The following is a 25,191-nucleotide window of genomic DNA, read 5'->3' as shown; positions in this document are numbered from 1 at the left end:
ATGGCATAAAGTCTTCAACTAAATGTGTACGTAAGCAGTCCTTACCTGAAGAAGGAAGCTGTGCAAGAGATGCAACACAACCATACTGTTACTTCTAAACACTTATCTTATGTAAAGTATCTATTGACATTTTAAGAAAGACCATGCTGTCTGGATCTCCGTATCATGGCCCGATCTGCTTCTAAACACAGGAGTGGAGCCTTCATTACATCAAGCATTACACGCAGACACCTTCCCTTTGAGAGATCATCTGTTTATCTGCACAAATGGTTTGACAGCTTTTAAACTTAAATTGAATAGCATCTGACCCTCAGCTGAAATACCGTTTCCAGGCTTCCTGACTCCACAATACCACCATTCCCCAGGCTACATTTAGACCTTTACAACACTGAAAACTTGCAGCTCATACCCTTACAAATGACAAACCACCAACTAAGCGCTCCCCATAGCGATTGCCTATTTCAGGCTTTGTGCATGTTGTGATTTTTAAACTATCACCTCTACACTTTAAGACAGAGGAAAAATATTTCTCTTGCAAACAAGGCCAAGCATATTCCACAACAACTACCTTTACGTCCTACAACATCAATCACCTTCTGCAGGATAAAGTGTCTTCTCACCACACGGCTCTCACTGTGGTCTAGCTTGGAATACACCCACAGCTATGTAACACAACCCAGCCACATGACTTGCACCACTACCACACCACCACAGACCCTGTGCAACCTGCCACTGCTTGCTCAACTGCAGTGCCTCGGGAGTTTTCTTAGCACTATGAGGTGACAAGACCAAAACACCAGCTGCTTGGCTGCAGTAGTTTCTGCCATCTCCAAGAATCAAAACACACAAGATGCAGATGAAGAGGGAGACACTATGCAGTTCTTAAAATCACCATCTTTGAAGAGCCCTGGCTTTGACCTGAGCCTGTGGAAATCAGCATTTTGAACAGGCTCCCTATAGCCTATGCGAAACTAGATCTGTCCATCTCACATATGTGAAGCTGTTCGGTCAATTTTGTGCAGCTAGAAAGAGTCAGTTGAACAGTTCTGTGCTGTGGACACACACACAGCCTCTACCCACTGACTGACCAACTAAGTGCACAAGGTTTAACAGTTGCCTCTAAGTGGACTTTGGCTCCAGCCTAATACCTACCTTTTCCATGTGTTGGTGTACACATTATTCACAAAATCAGTCCACAAATCACACAGTATTCTACTTAAATGTTTCCATTTAAGCAAAAAGAAGCTAATTATATATGTTTTAAAAATTATATAATATAAAATTATATATAATTATATATATATAAAAACATATATATATGTTTAAATTACATATGTTTTAAAAAGCACCTACTTCCGTCTCTATGAACAAATATCTCAGTACATTTACCCTACTCAAAGTCACCTTGGAAATTGTTACAGACTGGGAAGACAATTTTATAACTGAGTACACACAGTGTTACCATTAACATGCCAAATCAACTGAACAGTATTTTTCTTCTGGCAGCAACAAGAGTTTGTCTTTGGGATCATTCAACTTACTTCTGCTAACACATTTTGCCCACTCTTGTGCTCCTGAAGACACAAAGGCAAACTGCTTCTCTAAACGAATTCACCCAATGAACACAAATACGTGAAGCGTGACACAGAGACGCAATCCTACAATGCAGATTAAAGGCTGAAAAAGCAGAAGAACTCTTTTAAAAAGTGACTGGCAAAACAAAAAAGTTTGCTTCCTTTTATGATATGTGAAACCAACTCTGCTTCTGATAAGAGGAATAGTAGCAAAACATTTGGTTGCAAAGGAGTGGCAGAAGGCAGAAAATCAGCCCAGAGTTTATGTGTTTTTGAGGAAGACGCTTCATCAAACCACACTGTCCTCAGTACCATTTGTTTTTATATAAGTTATAACCTCCTATCTTTCCACTTCACTTTTTCACCTTCCCACATACAGCATAGTGCTAGATGCAAAATTCAGTCAAACCTGTGAAAAAGAGACCAAGACAAAACTAAAATTGAATTCTTAAAGAACCCACAGACCTCTTCCACTATTAAACTGCAGTAACTTGCTGGAGAGCAGCTCTGTGTCCCAAACCAGAATGCTGCCATGCCCACTACTGCCTCTAAATTCACTGGCTGACCACAGAGAATTCATGGTTTTGAGAACTTCAAGCACCTCGACTCCTAAAGGGGGTAACAAATCCATCCATTAAAGAAAGGTCTTGGATAAGTAAGACACTTAAGCTCTGAAATAAAACTGGGCATGGCCATTCTTGTCAACAGTTCCTATTGCTCAAACACTGGATAAATTGATGTAATCAGATTAACTACATAACAGGGCATGCAAATTGCATAACTCAGCCTACAAATGTCTAGGTGGTGATTGCACCAGGCAATAAATCACCACTTTATTAAGTTACATGATTTCTTGTTGTGCATTGAAACACAGCTACCTTAAAACAGTGTTGTCTTCAGTTGCGCAAAACAGGGTAATTCTAGGTGAAATAAAATTATTTAAGGTCAAAGGGTTTGTTCTGTACACAGTCTGCCTACAACTTCTTTGTCAACTCACCAGATACAGCAATTGTCCATATTATTCTACGATTTTGGAGCATCAAGATTCTTTAAGACTAACAACTCTACAGTTAGCCATGCAAAGAAAACACCAAACTATCTTTGTGAAGATTTAATACACAGCTCTTGACAGTATTGAGAAAATAAAAGCCAGAGCATTGCGACTTTGTAATTCCAGAGGGACAGGCTGAAATGAAGAAACAAGTCATGTAATGTCTTCAAAGTCAGTCATAAAAAAGGCTAACTGTTCCCATAGATTTTTCTTATTGTTTCTAAAAAAAGAGCCAGAACTTTTCCATCAGCAAAACATTAGCAAAGCACTCACAGAACATATGTTTGACAAGCTGTGTCTTCTGTTCATGTGAACTTCTTGACCATGGCCACACAAAAGAAAACTTATCTGGAAGCAACAGGCAATGATGAAAATGGCAAGCACAGAAATAACCTGGCACTTGCTCTCACTACCTAGCTTGTGCATTTTTCAGATTCTCAACAAAACTCCATTTTATTAACCAGATCTGGCATACACTTACGTAAGGGAGAACAGCCATCCCGTACACTATTTTAAGTGTGATTTTGGTCTTTCCTTACTTAATAGAAAAAACACTTAGATTAAGCTTTAGGACCTTAACGGGGGAGGGAGAGGGAAGAGGGAATTGAAGTTAATATTCAGCAGTTCCTGAAAAGAAATTTTATATAGCATCTAGGTCCTGCACTAAGAAAACAATCATTTAAGTCTGGACACTGGAATGCCACAAACTCCCTTTGCACAAAACCACAGTTCTCCACCTAAGCAGCATACTCAACACTGCCATGACAAAGTAACTATTAATGCTGTGATTTTCATCTGTCCAGGCTTCACAGTCAACCACAACAAGCCAGCCTGAAAAACCAGGCAGTTCACAAGACAGATTCTAAGAACCTTCTTTAAGATACTTTGGAAAATAGAACCTCAGAAAGAAAAACACTTAAAAGCCACAGCCCCAGAGGATATGCTTCATGTTTACATTATATACATTCCCTCCAAAAGTTGAATGTAAAGCATACTTTGAAAATTTAAAGTTGGAAAAGTGGATGGTGTATGTGGTGGGGGCAAATACTGTGAAGAAGGGGAGAGAAAGAGAAGAAAGGCACAGCTAGATAATCTTGATGAACTATCTATCTAGCCTTTTTAATGCAGAAACTTCACTAAGTACAACTGTTTTCAGATCACTACTGACTTTTCCATTAGCACGAAATGATCTTTTTAAATTTTTAAAATATATTCACTTCATAAATATACTTTGCAGCTAACTGGCTCTGCAGATTTTTTCATTGGCACAAAATTTTTTTCTTACTTAAGCAGACAATTGTCAATTCAGGAATTAAATCCCCAAACAAACTCAGTCCTGCAAATCAACAATAGAAGAATCTTATGCCAAATCATTCCTGAGCAGGAGCCTATGACTTCTTAATCTGCAATACGACAGGCAGCACTCAAGTCAAGGTTTAAGTATCACATAACTACCATTAGTTACCACGACCTTCCACTTGATTTCAGGAGTGTTCTCTGTAAGCCTATTTGATTTTTCAGGGTCACTTTCTTTCCTTTCATTTAGTTTTAAATATAGGCCTTCTGCTAGTCTATAAAAGAGCTGTCAGGCAGCCTTCCCCAGTCGGTCAAATTTTAATTCTCATTTTCATAAAGTTACTTTTAGAGTAACTTAAGAAGTTTCTCCCTCCCTCCGTCTTTTCATCCTTTCAAAAACACTGATAGCTGCTCCAATCTAGCAGCTCCAGGACCACAAACTGCTAAGCAAGTATTCAGCCTGCATCCTGCAAAACATTTAAGTACATTTTTAATTTTGGCTAAGCAGTCCTGTCAAGATCAACAGAGCAATCACAAGTAGTGCCTGCCTAAGAGGGGCCCCAGATAAAAGTCTGAAGGCTTTAGCCTCCGAAAGACCTACACTCAAACCAAGTTTTTCTGTAAGTCCATTCAATTTTTAATGGGTTGACTTCTGCAACAGATTTCAGGCACTTCTTGTTTGTTGATCCTTTGCTGCACGTACTGTTAATATTCACACCAGTGAACTCTACAGATAAAATATGCATACACACTTGCATATGTCAACAGCCACATGAGTGCACATGCGAGCAAATATAATGCAGTCCACCCTCTTTATAAAGTCACATCTCTTTATTCAAAGTTTTGGCTGAGGTTATGTATTTCTAGGGTGCCACATGTAAAATTCTGTACGGGAGCTTTTCGCATGTCATAAGGAGGATTAAAGGAACACGCAAGATGCTTTGGGAGATTTTACAAAACATGCAGGTGGGTGCGGGGAAGAGTCAGTCCCAAACCACCCAAACCCATAGTCTGTCTCATGCTGTGTGTTTTGGAGAAGCACAGAAGAGAACTAATATAACTAATACTGATGTAACTCATCCATCACAGCCACACACAAGAAATTCAGCTCAGAAGATTTCAACTTTAGATTACTAGCAGTTGTTTGCAGAGGGCCAGGCTTCAAAAGGAGAGAGTGACAAAGAACTTAAATAGGAACCAGAGCTCAAAAATCTTAATCTTCCCACCCTGTTGCACGGGTGGCCCTTTGGCTCTGTAATCCTATTTTCACTAGAGAAAATGGGAAGGCTTCTCTGCATCCATACAGCCCCCAGATGACCATAAAGCCTATCAAAACTCAAAAATTACTGAACCTTTCTCCCAGTTGTTGCCTGGCTCCATTTCAGGTATGTCCTGCCAGACACTCAAAAGCTGATGCATAGAAATCCTGTATATTCTGGATTTTCCCTTTTGGTTTTTTTTAATCTTTGTTAGCTGATTGTCTGTGTAAAAGCAACTGACTGCATCCATTTTATACGAAGGGGGATACAGAGAAAACAGAATATGCAACAACAGGGCCATGGGCTACAGTTCATAGGGAATCTGGTCTAGGCAAGGCAATTTGGGACTGTAAGCAAAGAGCCTCTCTATGTTTCGCAGTTATCAACAAGACTGCCCTTTGTCTACCTATGGAACAGTGGGCAAAATACTCTGGTCATATAAGCTATTGAGATTTCACCAATTCTAAAGAGGCTAAACCAAATATATTAAGATCAAGAACCAAGTTTAGGAACTCACAGTTTTCCCAGTCTCATTTCTGCATTTAACTAGAAGGACACTTTTATGCAAGGAGACAATTCTTCTCTAGTCAAGCAACAAATTTCTGTCAAACCTCAAGAACACATTATACTTTTATGCTTTCATAGCATCCATCTCTTTAAATCCAAATTTGGTTTGTAGCTATAAAATGTTGATTAGGACTATATAATTTATCTAATGCTAAAGCTTTTAGTGGTTCTGAGCAGCAATCAGACCTTTCCTAAAACAAATCTCTGGTTTCACTATTGACTACTTTGCCAAGCCGTTCTGCGCCTGCCAGCTCCATGATGAGTGCTGGCTTGAACACCACATCCAACAATCCTTCTCAGTCAAGCAACTACTTTTATGCATGTCTTGGGGCCAACAGAAATTCGCAGTCCGAACGCCCAGCCATCACTTCTGGCCACAATAAGCACAATATTAAATGCTGTTTAAAATCATGTGTCAGGTTATCACAATAAAACAGCAAAATCAAAATTGCATCTTTCATTACAGCTTATTCAGAAGTCTACCAGAGCTTAACCTGAAAGTTAGATGATGATATAAAAGATACAGCTTTATTCTATGACAAATAAATGCATTTACAGTAAAAGAGCCTTCTTCCTGAGAAGTGAAGATGTTTCTATGCATTACTACAATACACAGCAAAAGAATCATGCAAGCTTAATTTGCAAGACGGTTTTGCTTATAGGTAATTTTTAACAACTTGCTAGAGCAGAGAACATACTTATCCTTTAAATAAGAAAAATAAATTTCACACTTACATAGATTTATTTGGAAAAAAGGTCTCTGACTTAACAGTGCTTTTAGCTGCATAATCTATCTTTACCACGTCTTACTTGAAGTGACAGAGAAAACTTAATACAACTAATACTTTACGCTGAAACATGGAATTAAGATGTAAAAGTGAGAAACGACAAGGCTCCCATGAGAAACGAAAGTGTAAAGTATATGTTAAACAACCCTGGGGAAAGAAAGGAGGTGGGAGGGGGGGAGAGAGAGGCCCAGAATAGATGCTCACTTCTTTTCCTTAAGAGAGTGGGATTTGAAGGATTCTAATTAAAAAACTACAGTCCAGAAAATGTGTTACTATTCTCTATATTTCTGTTCATCAGTCCAACAACAACAACAAAAGGTTTCCACATTTATGGGGTTTTACGGTTTGTTGGCTGGTTTGGGGGTTGTTTGGTTTTTTAGGGGGGGTAGTGGGGGAGAAAGGGAAAAGAGGGAGGAGACATTTAGGAGAGCTTGTTTGTTTGTTTTTTTAGTTTTTAAAGTACAACACAATTAGAATGTTCCAAGTATATGATACAATTAACTAGACACAGACACCGCATATTACATATACATTCTCACCCACACATATGCATTCACATATGCATTTAAAGCACACTATTTAACATCTACAGCATTACTGTGGCACATCACTGGTCCATCTGAAGAGACTCTGCTCCCACAGACAAGGTTCAGGTTTCTCTATTGCTTTCTCTTATGAGGGAACACCCACAACTGGGCCAGATGTTTTAAAAATAGCCTGTAAGGGGGCATCCCCTGCCAAGGAAACAGACACACCAGAAACTCACCACATGAGCTACAGTGATACAACAAAGAGTTAGAAGTAGTAGTTCTTCCTCCAAGTGTCTAGCAGAAATCCAAAGCACTAACTTCTGCTTTGCTCAGCTCATTTTCAGGTCTTTTGTACATAGATCCTGAAACATTACTATTGTACTGGTTCAGATACAGGCCAAACAAACAACCCTTGCACACTGACCATCTTCTCCTGTCCTGGGGTCACCACACAAGTTCTAGAAACACTTATTTAGGTATTTTATTATGTTACCTTCACAATTTATGTCCCTCGTATGTCCTCCTTTCTTACCAGCTACACCTTAAAAGTGCATTTGCTTTTTCACAAATGCAAATGCGGTAAAAGCTGCATCTGCTTGAAGTCCTCTGTAGAAAGCATTATCCTGTGACGTTTTATCTGACCACTCTACAGAGAAGACAGTACAGAAATATAGTCATTCTCCACAGGGATAGCCTTATTTTTTCCAGGAACGCAGCCAAATAAAAATGGCTCTTCTATAGACTTTTTCTTTGTTAATCATGCTGAACTTTCAAACAGCCTAGTGCTACGTTTTTCATTTTTAAACAAACTTAATCCATAGTTTAACTAAAGAATATTATCAGTCTGTTTCAAATCATGCCAGCAAGTGGATTTATAAGTTTTTTTCAAGAAATGAGCCTACCATAAATCAATCTTTTTTTGGTCAGCAACATAAATCCAACGATAACTTCTTGCAGAAAAACAAAGGTGACTTTCTGCTCCACTTTCTACAACGCAGATCAAAACCTTTGGTCTAAAGTTTGGACCAAACTTTAAGCTCTAAAATGGACACATTTCAGTCACTACCCAAAATGCTGAGGGGGGAAAGGGAGATAACCTAACCCTCAACCAACCAAACCTATCTTGATTTTAAATGAAAAAAAAAAGAAAAAATATAAGGATTTTTTTCCTCCAGTATTCCTTCTTCCATCCATCTGCACATTCCACAAGTGCATGAACAAGCAGACTCCTTAATGATAAAGCCAGACAATACCATGCTCCCCTTATCCACTGTGACCCAGTGATCATACATTTCTGCTGCAAATGCACTGGTCAAGTGTACAATATGCTGGCTGATATATCACAGCAAGGATTGTCAGTATAATCTCAGTTCATGGCAGAAAGTGTGGTTTTGACAGTGAAGCTTATTTAGAAAGGGAAGATGATGGTCACAGAAGGGACAAAGAAAGCTTAAACCACGCTGAAGTGAGCTGTACTCGCTAAAGGCTAATTTTGCCAATACATTTCTTCTGCTGCAGATCTGCTTTTTACATGTTGTCTGTAGACTCACCATCATTTCCAAAAAAGAATCCTCTCCAAAATACCCTGCCTTGAAATAGGAGAGATTACAAGCAAAGCTCTTCCTTCAGATGAAGTATAAAAAACAATTTCTTGCAGCAATTTTCAGTTATTAAGCTGAGCAAGCTGCAATGGTTTTAGTGAGCAATCAAAAGCTCTCTCCTACAAGTCTTCGTAGATGTCATGGATTCAGAAGTAATGATTTCCTGGCAAACACGGCCAAGTTATTCAAGTTATATTGGGGGGAGAGGTAGATTTTTTATTTACTTGATTTTTTTACTCTGGCCCCTTCCCCAGAAATAGCTTGAACATTCCTTTAAAGCCTATTTCCTTCACAGCAATGCTACTTCGAATTTCTCCAGCAAGAACGCAGAATGAGCAATGTATCAGACTATACCCCTGCTGTAAATTCATATACGGTCCTTTTGACTTCCTGTTAACATTTATTAGAAGTTGTCTCAGGATCATTTTAATTTTTTTAAAGTGTGTGAACAAACATTTTTTAATGACCGTCTGGCTAGTGATACTTACCAGGAGTCTAAAATCATGATTTGACAAATCATTTTCCTTGTGTTCACCCAGCACAAAGCTTCATTCAAAACACTGTTAGTGAAAACTTGTTTGTGCACAACTCTTTTTTTTTTTTTTTTTTTTAATACCACAGGTCTTCACAGTCTAGACTTAGATGCTAAATTATAATTGCAGGGACTGAGAATGCAGATAAACAGAAGCATGCCCAAAGACTCATCATCACCAGAGGTTATTCATGCAGACCAGAAATTACTACCTCAGTTTAAATACTTAGCTCTAACCTATTAAACAAATACTGCATGCAAATATCTGAAGTTCAGATTGATACTTTACAGCAAGTTGCATGAAGTTTACTAATTCTTATCACTGCAGCGCTGATGTTCACGTTAAGGGACAGCCAAATCATCCTCTTGAATTATCAACAGACAATCATTTAACATACCATATTCTGAAGACTGAAAGAATTCTGAAACTGAAGACACAAAGTGAAGAAAAGCCAGTGAACTTAGTGCTTTGACAAGACATTACTAGCTTATTCACAGGAAAGTTGGCAGGAAAGAAAGCACAGCCCTCAACTTAGCCAGTTCACAGTCTTGTTTTCTAGCCCAAGCACTAAACGAAGAAAACAGGGAAGAAAGGCTATTTTCATACTTGCATACAGCTAAAAGCATCTACAACTTTTAAGACATCTAAATCTATAAGAAAAATGTCTGTCCTGCACAAACCAGTTCCATGAACACTAGTTTGATTTCTAACAAGCAAAATCTCTCCCACCTCCTTGCACAGAGGAAAAACTAGGTACAACACCTGAAAATTAAATGTACTAGTGAATGCGCTCCTCTGAGTTCCTGGCAACCTCTGCCAGTAGGGTGAGGATAGGCAGTCGATGGCAGTAACATCTAGAACCAGCACAGCAAGATTTACAAGAGAGGTCACTGCTGCAAGCCTTCACTCTGTTTTAAATACGTGGGTTTCTGGTTACCTTCGTTCACCTCTTCCTTCAGGTGAGGTGAAAGAGAGGAGGAGAAAGAAGTTAACAGTTTGAGCTGGCAATAAAAGGACACCTTTACAATGTTAGCATCTAGCCCCATGGAAATAACCTAGCACAGGACAGGAAACCAGTATCACACGAACCATACATGACAACTCTCACACACACCTTGTAAAGTTTTGTGAAAGAACCTGTCAAAATGAACAGACTGTCAATGAGATTAAAACAAAACACACAAAAAACCCCAAACCAAAACCTAGAATATTCAGTGTATTACAATAAGTGACTAGTGTCTGATCCTGTTTCCAGAAGCCACAAAGGACCAAGAGCTAAACCCTGAACTCATGCTTCTGAAGCAGAGGGAGTTGCAGTATTTCTGGGGCAGAAGAGGGCAAGGTCATTTCACATGTCATGCTAGCCTCTTGCAGGATGAAGCGCTGCTTTGCATGCTGTTAGGTTTTGAAGCATGAAGCATAATCCTGGCCTAGGCAATTTTCTCTGACTTGCAGTCTCCCATGCCTAAAAATTCAGGTCACCCAACAGTCCTTGTGCTAGGATCATCCAGCTGCCAGCAACCCTGGTGCTGCATTTTACATCTTCCAAGAGTTACATGGAGGACGAGAGGCAAAGCAAGCCACTCCTGACACAGTGTCATCAGAACAGCCTGTGCAGGACTACTGCTATCTTTGTGTTAGCTTCATTATCTTTAAGTCACAAAAAAAAAAAAAACTTTTTGGTTTAATATCCTAGCTGTTAACAGAATCTAGTTATGTATTTGCAACCAACAACATCTGATTAATAGAACCTCCTTAGGTGAAGAAAGATTAAATACACCTTATAAATCTCTGTGCCAACACCACAGGAGTCTGCAGATTTCATATCAGCTTAATACTTGCATATAAGTCATCTACAAAACCTCAAAATTAACTCCTTACTGCACAGGCCAGGCTGTACAGCAAACAATTAGCTGACTGCACTAAATCTGCTGCCTCTGAAAGATGTTAGTATCAGCAGAGGAGCAGCAGAAAGATTTTCAGCCAGAAGCAACATTCTGAAGGGAGAGGTGGCATCAAGCAAGAGAATTTAGAAAGCAAACCTTCAGTTATTTGCATTATTTTTGGAATTTACATTTAATGTGCCATTTTATATAACACTAACTTGCATGCAAATAAAACACCCTTCGCCGAACAGGTTGCTTTTTTTATTTTCAGTATGGTTTTCCCCCAAAATCAAAGATTCTGTAACTGTTATAAGAACTGTCCATGTTCCTTTCCTTATATTGCTGTATAACATGTACCACTCAGCAACAAACACTACCAGTTCCCATTAATCTTTTGTTATGATGTGCAGATGTAAGGCCTGTACTACAATTGTTTTTGTGCTTGACATGCTCAGATGTCAAGTTCCCAACTTACAAAGAAACAAAAGAAGTAATTCTATAAAGAAAGCCAGCGTAAGTATTACATGTATTCCCTGCAAAGGCTTCACATGTAAAAAAACAAGAGCAAAGTCTGCTGGGGGAGGGGCACATGTTAAAACCTAAGATCTTCCCCAACATGCAAAGTACTTCATCCAGAAATCAACTTCAGCTGTCATAAAAAGTGTTGTAGCTCTTTGTACTCTAATTCCATTCATTAACTGAAAACCTTTACAACCCAAAAGCTTTACAAGAGCTTAACAATTAAGGTAACTCTATAGAGTCACTTGATTTAAAACATGTCCTGAAAAGTAAGCAATCAGTCAGCACTTCTGGGAAGCACTTAAAATTCCCTTTGCGGTGAACACTACATCTAGGAGTGAGAAAAGCTAGTTCATTTTGATAGCGCTTCTTGTGAAGAAGGGTGATCAAGTTGTCTGAAGGGTAATTTTTGAGGAACTGTAACGATGATAATGAAGTCTTCTCCCTGAGGACGAAAGGCCTGTACAAATTTTAAAAAAAGAACAAGAAAACAGCAGCACAAATATACAGTACTGCATTTTCAAGCAGTACTTGCGCAAGAATCTGAACAGGTATGCCTTTTTTTACTGTTTTTCATCTTGAGTGCTGAAGCAGACAAACCTCTTTTCCACTTGCTCAACTTTCAAGTGAGCAGTTCCTAAACCTAGTGCTCTCCTGCACTTGGTGGTCTAACACCTGGTCTTCCCCTGGCAAAAAGTCAACATTAAAGTGTCAGAGTATGTGTTATTCCCAGTTGCTGATTCCACTAAGAGGTTATCATGTTTAACACAGGTCAGGACCAATAGGTTTCAGAAAGGATGACTAGGAGCAAGAATCCTGCCTGAAACTCACTTCAAAAGGCTGAGCAAGCACCCCATTCCCTTCCTCTTCATCTGCTGTCCCTTCTCCTCTTTCATGGTACACACACAATATTTTATTGAGTATCAAAACAACTAAAATAGAAAAAAGTGAAGTTAGTTACAGTGTATCAACGTAAGAAATGAGAAGCTCAAACCTCAAAATGTACACAGGAGATGGCCAGTAAGAGAAGTCTAGATATTTGGGGTCCCGATTGCTTCCTAGACAAAATACCAGAGTGAAAATGAGACTTGGCTCTTGTGCCTCAGTTACCAAATGAGAAAAAGTTTCTATTAGTAAATGTACTGCATTTTTTATTATTGATAACAGACATGGGAACCAAGACTAACTTCTACTCCAGTGTTTTGTTTACACATATATCCTCACACACAATTAACAGTTGGTCTTGGTAGCAGTAACGAAGGCTACTCGAACAAGTTAATTCTTTGACTGCCCCTACTGTTGCTGTAACATGGTCTGGGACAGTCCAGTCATATTCCTCCAAACTAAGAGCACTGAATAGTGAGTGACCTTCAGAGAACAACCACTGAGTATCTCAGAGCAGATAGGCTGCTAAAAACATCAGTGTTAGCGAAACAATTTTGTCTATCTGGAACCCAGCCAAGAAAACACATTATTTGTGTCTACATATTGGTGCTAGCTTATACTGTTCTTCACATTTCATTTCAAAATAATGAAAGAGGGTATAAATTCATCACTGTGAGAGTGGTGAGGCACTGGTTCAGACTGCCCAGAGTTGTGGATGCCACACCCCTGGCAGCGTTCAAGTCCAGGCTGGACAGGGCCTTGAGCAACCTGATCTAGTGGAAGCTTCCCTGCCCATGGCAGGGTGGTTGAACTAAATGACCTTCAGGTCCTTTCCAATCCAAATCATTCTATTACTCTATGAAGTTTTTAAGTATACAAGTGGCTTTCGGGGCTGCAAGTGCACACTGAAGCTGGCTCATGTTAAGTTTCTCATTGACCAACATCCCCAAGTCCTTCTCCGCAGGGCTGCTCTAAATCTCTTCTCTGCCCAACCTGTAGCTGTGCCTGGGATTGCCCTGACCCAGGTGTAGGACCTTGCACTTGGCTTGGTTGAACTTCATGAGGCTGGCACCGGCCTACCTCACAAGTGTGTCAAGGCCCCTCTGGATGACATTCCTTCCCTCCAGTGTATAAACTGAACCACACAGCTTGGTATTGTCAGCAAACTTGCTGAGCACCCACTCAATCCCACTGTCCATGTTACCAAAGATGTTGAACATGACCAGTCCCAACACTGATCCTTAAGGGACACCTCTGTTTACCCATCTTCAGTTGGGACATTCAGCCATTGACCACAAACCCCCATGTGTGGCCATCCAGCCAATTCCTTATCCACTGAGTGGTCCATCCATCAAATTGATGTCTCTCCAGTTTAGAGACAAGGATGTCATGCAGGACAATGTCGAAAGCTTTGCACAAGTCCAGGTAGATAATGTCAGCTGCTTTGCCCCTGTCCATCAGTTCCGTAGCCCCATCAGAGAAGGCCAACAAGTTGGTCAGGCAGGATTTGCCCTTAGTGAAACCATGTTGGCTGTCACGACCCACCTCATTGTTTTTCATGTGCCCTAGCATGGTTTCCAGGAGAATCTACTCCATGATCCTGCCAGGCACAGCAGTGAGACTGACTGGTCTGTACATCCCCTTCTTGAAAATGGGGGTTATATTCCCCTTTTTCCAATTATCAAGAATTTCACCTGACTGCCATGATTTTTCACATATGATGGCCAGTGGCTTAGCAACTTCATTCTTCAGCTCCTTCAGGACTCGCGGATGGATTTTACCAGGTCCCATGGACTTGTGCATGTCCAGGTTCCTAAGATGATCTTGAACCTGATCCTCTCCCACAGTGGGCCTAAGGTCTTCTTTCTCCCAGTCCCTGCATTTGTCTTCCAAAACTTGGGCGGTGTGGCCAGAGCATCTGCCGATGAAGACTGAGGCAAAGAATTCATTGAGAACCTTGGCCTTCTCCAAATCCAAGGTAGCCAGTTCTCCCATTTCCTTCCAGAAAGGGCCCACATTACCCCTAGTCTGTCTTGTTTACGATATGCCTATAGAAGCCCTTCCTACTGTATTTCACATCCCTGGCCAGACTCAATTCCAACTGGGTCTTAGCTTTCCTGACCTAAGCACAAACTTTCTGGACAATATCCCTGTATTCCTCCCAGGCTGAATTGATGCTTGATACTGTAGCACATTTGAAAAATTCTTTACATCAACTACACTTGACAAATACACTTTAATGAAAAATTGAACTTGTGGGTAATGATGACATTAGTGTAAATTTGGCTGCCAAATCACTTATTTTCCTGACTTGCTGGAATTCCTGTTTTGCTTTCCCAACTTTCAGATTTTATTAACTGTTCTTAGATCCTTTTATGTTTTATTCCTACCACTGTCTGCCAGGCAACAGTGTGAAACCAAAACACATTTACAGGGCTATAAAAATGTAAATATTAGTGAAAGAAGCATGCATGCAAAAACAGTCTGGGATTTGGTTTTTATTTATTTACATCCCTGTGCTGATGACACCTTTCTACCTATGTTTTGGAGGCTGCTCTGAAATGTAATCAGATTTAGTAAAAGCTGAAAAGTTTTCTGTCATAAAACTGTATACAAGAAATGCAGTTTTTGCAACCGGAGTGTGACAAGGCACAAAGAGGTTTATTACTGTATTATCTTCCTAAAACATACCCTTTATACAAAAGCTCAGTAGGACTTGACCTCTACAAAGATTTAGAAGAAAAAAAAAAAAAAAGATTTTGCCTTTAAGTTACAGGTGTTGAAGGGTTGTTTTTTTCCTTGGTCGGGACTTTTTTGTTCGTTTTGGAGAACAGGGAATTGGGGGGGGGGGGGGGGGTGTTTAAGTTGTTTTGCTTTAAATCTAGGCACATTGAATTGTTTACTTATACTGCTTTAACAAATCATCAGTACGGAAAAATTTCCACGTTCACTTTACTTTTGATCTATTTCATTTTTCTTCTTGCAGTTTCCTCTTTGTTTAAAGTATTATTAAAGAGTGCAAGAGTATGCAATCATCTAGTTTGGATCCATATTACTGTACATACTTGGAAAATACAAGCACTCTTCAATAAAAAAAAGAGCACGTTATTCCAAACTAACAAGAACCCTGGTCTCTCTGGTTACAAGCCGAATCAGAAATCCTCTGTGGTTTTCTTCACTTCTCCCAGTTTTCAGATGGTGGGTGGAAGGAGCATGAGTGTTACATCTTTTCTTGCAATTTTCAATGGTTTTAGAACCCAATAAAATAAAACGAGTGCTATCATTGGCTGCAGTTTATAAGTTGTAAAGGGATACCAAAAGGATGCATTTCCCACTTCCAGAGCTGGAAATATAAGTAATGCAAAAGAAACAACTTTCCCATTTATATATTGTCAAAGGCCTATTGAAACTGTGAAAGAAAATGTTCAATATAGGATATTTCTATGAAGTTTGGGAAAGAAGCCATGTTTTACAAAAAGACTTCATTCTTTTGGAGGAAAAGACCCACACAAATTTCAACACATTATAATGTATTATAATGTAATGGAGCTGCAAGCAGCTAAAACAGCCCTTCCCTTTCCAAAGAAATAATGCAGTGATTTCTCCCCAAGAAAAAGATGACTTAAAAAATGTGAAATGGCAGTACAATAGAGTTATTTTCCTGCTTGTTCGTGAAAAAAGATAGTATAAGTAAGATCTATACTACAGATTAATAAAAATATCAAAAGATTACACAGCATTAGGAATATTCCATTAGACTGCCACTTTGGGAAAAGCCAGTCACTTTTTCAAAGGTGACTAGCTATGTGATAATGTTAAGCTGGCCTTTTACATAACATCACCAAAACCACTGCTGAATTTCGTGTTTCTGGCAATGACAGCTTTGCCCCAAGAACAGAATAAAAAGATTACCGTGTAAAGTCACATCTAGGAACTGAAATGAGAGCTGGGAAGAATTTGACCTGTTCTAGAATGGGCTAAGCCAAAGCACAGGACTTCTCAAAACAAAAGTTTCCTCAAGGGTCGGGACAGGAGCCCTTAAGTGCTACAATGTGTCTCAAATTGTTATTAATACAGTATGTGGATTTCTTTCATTTCTTTGGCCGTTTCAGTAAAGCATGAATATCAACAATGAACAAAACTCAGAAAAATGCTGTTATTTGACACTGCAGAGAAGTACAAGCCTGTTCACAGGCAGCTGATGGCCCTTCAAGCAGATTACATCAGGTTTTACATTAAAACTACTCCATTCCTGTTCAACTTCTGCCCTATTGCCAAAATGAATTTCTAGTACTTTTTTTTTTCTTTAAATCAGATGATTCCTAGTTGTTCACAAACCAGTATGAATTTCAGACACGCAGACTGTTTTCAAATCACATTAATAGAGAGCAGCAAATAATGCCTTTGGCCTTGCTTAACTTCCAAAAAAATGGCCTTGGATAACTTCCAAAACAATACTGCCACTTCATTCACATTCATTCAACAAACAAAAACTATCAGAATTTTTAATATTTGTAATTATTATATTTTAACAAAGACTTACCCTCTGGCAGGATCTAAGGCAATTGCTCTGGGTTGATCCAATTCTTGCCAAAACAAAACTTTTCTCAGTGATCCATCTAAATTAGACACTTCAATCCGATTTGTTTCAGAATCTGTCCAGTACAATTTCTCTCCCAGCCAGTCACACGCCAGCCCATCAGGTGACAGAAGTCCAGAAATGACCACATTTTGTACACTCCCAGACTTATTGAATTCTGTTCGTTTAATGGCTTCTTCACTGACATCACTCCAGTATATCAACCCCTTCACAAACACGAAGTCCACTGCTGCTGCGTCCTCTAAGCCACCCACAATCACTGTGGCGTTCTCCTTCCCGTTGGCAGCATCCACCAGTCGCAGATCACGTCGGTTTGCGTACAGCAACAGCGGGGCAGCTATACGGAGAGAAATCAGGGGTGGGGGTATAGACAGATGCATTAACACCACTCAAGTATAGTTTGCACTATGATGGTGCCTCAGGCCACAACTAATTTAAGAAATTTAAAAATAATAATTAAAAGGTGGGGGGACATTTTGTAGTTTGACTAAATAGCACAGACTTGAAGCCTTTCAACAGTGCTTCAGCTGAGGATGTTAACTCATAATGGGCAGCTCATTATTCTGGGCTGTGCATTATTAAATTAAGATTAAAGAAGAAGGGAGAGAACAAAGAAAATGGGGGTCTGAAGGGCCCAAATGACGCTGTTCTGTAGAGCAGGATGCTTAAATAAGAATCTGAAAGACAAGGGTAATGCAGTTTTCTAAGCACACAGTGCTGGCCCACTTGAGCAGAGACTGTGGGGCTTTTTTCCCCCTGTAATTTAGTAATATACACTCCACTTCCATCAAAGCATAATTTATGTCAAGCTATCAAAGCCACCTGTATGTTGATACTCTCTGAAATTATACATCTCGGACATGTTACATATAATCAAATTCAAAATGAATTGCATAGCATGAGACAGATGTTGGTTTAAAGTGCTGCAGCTGATATGAGGAGTTAGGGAGAAAAATAAGTCTACAGGAATGGACAATATGAATTCTTTCAAACTCAGCTCTACCACTCCTGTTTACTTCTCTAATACAAAGCCTCTATTCTATATGCTTGATTTGTTTACTCCATCAGTTTCAACCATCTGTATATTCTTCACACACAACACCCAAGATAACTAATGAAAAGAAGTAACCATGAAAACAGTTTCTAAAGTGTAATATGGCTGTTTAATTGTCCTTAACCACAAGCTACATACAAGATTATGGAAATCCCAGCCTCATACCTACTTCAGCAAAAGGCTAGAAAAACACTACATTTGTGTAAAGCAGACCATCACATTCTTTTGCATCCACTATCAGAAAGCATTTCTACCTTTTCCTGTGTCTACTCAGCCACTCTACATCAGAGCTGTACAAGCAGCATTGAGATACACACTCTGATTGGCATCCTAAAGGCTCCTCCACCTGTAATCACACAGCTTCAACAAAAATCTTGCAGATTCATTTGTCAGCATAGGTGAGCACTTTAAACTTCAAGCAGTATGTATATTCTAACCAAAGCGTTTACATTTATAGAGCCAAAGATGTGCATGGTTGAATGATAATGTCAAGGGCTACACTGTGAGAAAGGATTCAGTTCATTGTATGAGAAACACTGAAATCAGAAATTCTAACACAGGTGTCAGAAAATTCAAAAGCTAATTTCCAAGATCTCATTACCACAGAACTATCAAAGACATTGCCACATACGCACTGGGAGAAGCTGACGGACCTAAGAAGTTCTACCTCCAAATAAACAAGTTCTGCTATATATGTTGGAAGCTCTTTCTGTCCTTTTTGTTTTATTGGGTTTGGGTTTGTTTTTTGGGTTTTTTTTGAGGGGGTGGTTTGGGGTTTTTGTGTATTTTTTTTGGTTTGTGTTTCATTTTAAGTAAATTGTTTCGGCTGTCATCCTAATTTTAGAAACACTGAGTATTAATTTATTTATGATAGTCTTTAAAAGGGAAGTTACCAAAATTGCGGGGGGGGGGGGGGGGGGGGGGAATCTTTCTTGGTTTTAATATTGCAAAATTTGTATTCACCCCTCCCAAAATTTTTCTTTATTGTGCAGCAAAATATTTCAAGCTGATATTTCCATGAAGAAGGGGTAGACTCCTTTAAATCAGAAAGCAGAATAAGTAGGTTTATTACCTTACTCTCTGCCTCCTTTCCTTCCTTGCATAATTTCCCATCCCCTAAAGATTTCAAATTAATTACAGCAGTTTCTTGAATTGCAGGTTGCTTATGGTGACTGCATTTTCAGAAAAAAGTATTAAATAAACTGCAAGTGGTAGAAAATAGATACACAATAAAACCCTCTACTTTTTAAAGCCTGCATACAATTACAACATAAAAAAATCTAGTTAATAGCCAGCTCAATGTCATCTAGGAAAGCGTGCAGCCAACTGGCAGAGCTCTCTCTAATAAGACAGCATGCTCAGCATTTGAAAAAAGGTAAATCCATGCACAAATGAGTACAGGCTCCATTATTATGTGCAACACGGAGCACGAGTACCCATGCACACAGCATGCACTGAATTGGAACACCAGGCATGTCAAGTGTAATCACCGAGGCCTGAAGGCACTGCTGAGCCTAACACAACCGCATTGCATAGGTTATTCATTCCTTGCTGGAGCTCAGAGCTGGCTGAGGAAGAACTGGAGAAAACCTTCTTTTCATGAATGATACAAGCTAGTTGAATGATGGCTAGGAAGAAACACAGCTACACTTGGGATGTGTAGCTTCACGCAGATTGATTCAAAGCCGCAACTTGTAACACATCCCGCGGGGCTGGCAGATGAGGATATAAAGCTTTCCAATTTGTTGCGACATTCAGGAATGAAGCATGTATCACCAAAATAATAAGAACCAGGTTTGTTCCCTCCCCCCCAGCCCTGGCCCAACCCTTCCCAGAAAACACGAAGGCTTCAATATCCTATAAAATGCAATTACCGAAGTTGGCAGCATTACTACCTAGTGTCACCTTTGCCATTTTTTTTACTCAAACAGCAATGCCAAAAGGAAAACTGTGGCAGAAGATCCCATTCTGCCCCATACAATTCACTTTAAAAGAAGCACAGGTCACTGTAAAGATGGCTTTCTTGAATAACTCAGTTATGAACTACACTAATAACCAAGGGGAAGAACTACAAGAGAAGCTCAAAGCTTAGGTTAAAATGGGACAAAGAGATACAACTCAGATCTATTTTGTTTTAAGCTGAACTCTTTACCTATGGTTTCTAGTTCGCTTTCTATAGACATCATAAAAACACATATTAACTGCAACAAACTATAATACATTGAAAGAAGCACATGTTTTTGAAAGTAAAATAAAACCCACTCATCTTTGAAATCAAGAATTCATACAGCAATGAATATCACTGGGTCCTCTATCACCTGAGAGGTCTAAATGTAGTTTATTCTTCTAATTAAAGTACCCAATAAAAGCTATGCTTAGTTATAAAATAAACTCCTTTGGTATCCACCAGCAGGAACAAACATTTGCTTAAAGCACACAAAAGTTAAAATCTAAGGTCTAACACATTTGAACTACAAAAAAAACTTTTAAATCATAAGAAGCTCTTGCCAATACTGGGTCACTACTGAGCCTAATAACCTTGTTAACAAGGTATTCACGTAACACCCTCCATAAGCTTAACCACATTCAATATTAAAATCCAGGCACTGCCTTTGTTGCCTTACCTTTACAACTAGAATTCTGCATCAGCATCCTTCTCCTTACCACCCAACTCTATTTCTTGTACCAAACAGTTCTTGGTTGCAACTCTTGCCTCTCTCCCGAGCATACTGAAAGTTGCTAATCCTCAAGATACCCAAGTCTGTTTTCCCTAACACTTGTTTACTCAAGTCTTGATTTGTTTATTTCATTTGTGAGCCTTTGATACTGGCTTAAGAATGCTACAGCCCACAGAACACAAAGCCATGAACCAGCATATAAAATCAGTTAAAATGTTTTTCAATTTTTTTGTGTTTAAGTGGCAACTTTAAGCTGTCAGAATTTGTCATGCTTTCCTTTAACCAGTCCAGAGGCCTTTTCCACAAGTTCCTGCTTGCTCCCTTTCCACTTTCAATGATCCATGACACCTCTGGGTGCCATGAGGTCAGTGTTACCTTCAGCATGCTCATTCTCTTTCACTGACATGGAATTTAGTCTGGTTAAAGCAATTAACAGAGCCTCATTTTCCCAAACCCCAGCAATGTTGTTCTACCCCTTCACTTAGTTAAGGGCCCCTCCCTGAGCTAATTCAAATCATTACTTCAGTGAAAGATTTGACTGGGTTAGCGAGTTGAATTAACGCAAGAAGTGGTCCAGCAAACTCCAAAACTAACATAAGGCAAGCAGCAGGGAGCTGGAAGGGGAAGCAGCTCTCCCCCCTGTCACTGGCAGCCTCCTGGATCTGCTCAAGATGCAGCCACATCCTTTCTCTCCAGCTCCATTTTCAGCTGTTGGTTCCCAACATCTCTTTTGCATTGGCACCTGCACTTGACCCACAGCAAGACAATGCAGGGAACTAAACCAGCAAAGGCTATCATGCTCTCGCCTCCACCTGCCAAAAAGTAGTTTTCAGCCAGCCATGATATGGAACCAGTTCAGAACAAAGTCACACAAACATAAGTACTAGCACACATGGCAAAGGGAGGACTGAATCAGCTTTGACAAATTAGTTGAACCAGTTTCTTGTGAACCTCCAATTTAGTAACAGGACCTGCCAGACTACACGTGGCCACTGTAAGTTGTGGCAACCTTCCCCATAATCCCAGTGTGACCCAGCCAGGAGTACTAGGCAAACACTCATACTGTAGAAAGAAACATCCATGCAGGAGCCCACTGGTAAGAAAACCATGTATTGTTACATTCAAAGATGTCATTGAGCTGGGAAGAGAAAATTCACCATCCTTTAAAAATCTTGCTGGAGAACTCTTGAGCACCTAAAGGTGAATTGATATTGCCAAGCACACTGACACAACGATGGCAAACATGAGGACTGGAAAAGAGGAGACACACCGATGACATGTGCCAAGCAAATACACACTGCCCTGGATGAGGCACAGTGAGCAAAATTTGCCAGATGCCTTGATGGAATGACATGCACCCACATTCAGCCCACAGGGAAGGAAAAGCACTTAAATGGGCACAGATAACCAGCAAAATGCGTTAACTGCAACCTCCTCAAAACTAAAAGCTCTTTATATGTAATACAATGCTCCCCATTCCCAAGATGTCCCACAGAGAACCAATACAAGAACGCAAGTCTCTGGACTGACACAAGGATTCTGGCACAGCCAGTTGTGAGGACTCTTCCTTCACTACCCATGTCTCAAGTTTCTTCATCATTGCTTATGCTAATAAGGAATTCTGTGTACTTGTTATGCATGAATGTTTGAGTCTGGCTGCTCAGTTTGGTGGAGCAAGAAGGAAAATGTTGAGGCAGCAGCGGGAATAAAGCCTGGGAAACTTGTATCAAATCAGAAGAGAGGCAAATTGGAAATGAAAATAACTTCCCCAGAAAGCAAGGACCCAGCCTCAAGAAACCTCATATGGAGATTATGATTTTCAAACAAACAAACAAAAAAAAAACCCACCAGGAAATACACGAGTTTCAGCAGTAAGCAGCAGGCCAGGATTTTGCACCGAGTTCTCCACCACAGCAGCTTTCCTGACTTATTCCACACAAATCGCAATTCCACACAGTATTTTACAAAAATTAATAAACTGACTTACCAGTAGCCTCCATTCCATTTTCACTGGATGAGCTATCTTCTCTCTGAACCTCCTTGCTCTCCCAAATACACTTGCAGGACACAGCAGGCAAACAGGACTTCAGTAAACAAGCATAAGGCAGCCCAAGCTTGTTAGAAAGGACCTTTTCTCCTCCTTACAGCTAACCTAAAGTGTACTCCACATGCTACAGCCACTCAAGGGCTGTTCAGATGGTAACTCAAAAGGTCATAGGAACAGTCAGGCTCACTAGTGAATTAGATGAGTAAACCACATTAGTGCAAAAACAAAGACACCAAGCAACAACAATAGTGCTCGGATTCTGCACCAAGCTCCTACCATTAGTTGGACAATGGTTCTCTTATTAAAGAGCTAGAAGGACAGAGGCAAAAGAATGAGAGGATGAATAATAATTTAAAAAAAATGAGTACAGGGAATGATAAAAATAACAGGCCCAGGCATAAAAAGCCAATAGACCTGACAGAGACACGAATGAAGTATACCATGAACTACAGCATATCACAGGCAACTAACTTTCTGAATGGCAGGCATCACCCGTCAACTCATCTTGTCAGCAAGAGAGCCACAGAGCCAGTATTTACGGCTTCCAATTATCACAGCATGTCTCTTCTTAGTATTAGGTAGCACACCCACACTGACCCTCTGTCCATCTTTCCATAACATTGACTCCTACTCTGAAGTTGTTCCCACTGTGCTCTCATGGGGATAAAATGCACTGCTTCAGTAACAGACATCTTCATAACTTTAAATGCTGAATCTGTATTACTAACAACCTAGGATAAGGAGAGAGCTATGCTTCCTGGTCAGACACCTTCTTTCAGCTGTTTTGCATAGAACACTATCACCTTCTTCCATTACCCTGCTGCTTACAGGAAGGAGCCACAAAGTTGCAAGAAAATAGGAATATATTGTGTGTTGCAGCATCATACACTGTCCTGGGCCAGAAGCCGACTCTGTAAAGCAAGAAGGCCCCTAGGGATGTGCGACCAAGTACTACCATGAGCCACATTAATGTCTGCAGAACCTCAACCGCTTCCTGTTTCCTCAGGTGTTCTCATAGCCTTCCATCAGTGCTATCCCATGTGCTCAAAATGTTGTGAAAATAACACAGCGCAGCAGATTAAATCATATCAGCTCCATGTACACTGGCAATACTTCCTTAGTTTTACTGGGAACACCCATGTTTAAATCGACACAATCTGTTTAATGAGAAAGTTGGTAGGCATGTAGACTGCCACAAAGCTGCTCCTGTCTGCAAGGTATGTTTCTGACAGCTCTCCCTAGCACACACCTTTGCTCACGCAGAAAAAGAAGCTTTGATTGGCTATACTGTACCAATTAGAGTCCCACATCTGAATGGGGATGATATTTTGCAATCCAAACTTGAAGCTGTACTATGATGGATGGGACTACCTGATCCCACTGAAACGAACTACTGCCCTTTACACCTTCTGGCATCACCATTTCCTGCAGCATTTCTAACAAACCAAAAGCCTCTATCACACCCCTCATGAAGCTGTTGAAGACTGCATTGATTGAGTCCCTCCACTGAAATAGAGCACCAAGACACAACATTGTGATGCTGTAGCCCTTTTCCTAAAGCCTAGAAAGTTTAAGGGCCACAAGATACACCTTGTTCATCTTGGCAAGATGAGACAAGAATGCCCCAAAGTTTGTTGCTCTTCTGGAATGACTGCAGTTCATTATATGTTCCAGCCTGGATGGCACATGTGTTTGGGGGTACACATCCAGTCAAGAATACCCTGGGAGTCCTGCCAGCTCACTTGCCTCCCATAGCTGGAGGACCCTAGCTATATCAGCAGGCACAATGTGGGAAAAGCTCCAGCCAAGGGGTCTCACCCAGATTGCTAACAGTTTCACATGGACCAAAAAATACACATGCTGAGCAGCAACACACTGGTTTACCTTCCAACTAACAAAGTCTTTCTCCACATCGCCTAGAAGTTCATAGGCACTCCCTTAGATGACTTTTTACAAGCTGTATGGAAAAAACTGTTATAGTGGGAGATAAAAGTTCACAGATTTTGTTTCTCAGGCAGGTAAAATATTTTCTTTAAGACAAGAGAGCTTCAACAATTTTGCAAAAATATGAAGGATTCACACTGAACTAGAAAACAGTTTCGTAAGAAAATTGAAAGAAAATACACTGCAAGTGAAAAGAACTTCTTAAAATAACACTTTGAACAGACAAATTCTTAGGACTATAAAGTTTACTACAGCTTAATATAATAAATAACAATCCTAGTTCAAATGAACAGTTCGGGACTGTTTTAAAAGGGAAAGGAAAGATGGGCACATACTTCAAGAACTAAAACTAAAATAAATAATAAAATGTGCAATAACT

General features: G+C 39.9%; 1 protein-coding gene across 2 annotated transcripts in view; it reads right to left on the bottom strand.

Moving 5' to 3' along the window:
* The window catches only part of LRP6 (LDL receptor related protein 6), a 129,111-nt gene that overhangs the window by 96,659 nt on the left and 7,261 nt on the right, over positions 1-25,191 (bottom strand). For both annotated transcript variants that reach the window (XM_065672505.1, XM_065672514.1), the window contains exon 2: positions 17,033-17,426. In XM_065672505.1, the coding sequence (XP_065528577.1) occupies positions 17,033-17,426 (394 nt within the window). The remainder of the gene's footprint in view (positions 1-17,032; positions 17,427-25,191) is intronic.

Source organism: Lathamus discolor, chromosome 1 (assembly GCF_037157495.1).
Source record: "Lathamus discolor isolate bLatDis1 chromosome 1, bLatDis1.hap1, whole genome shotgun sequence".
NCBI lineage: Eukaryota > Metazoa > Chordata > Aves > Psittaciformes > Psittacidae > Lathamus > Lathamus discolor.
Note: the sequence above shows the minus strand (reverse complement) of the source record. Positions and strands in the feature narration are given on the sequence as shown.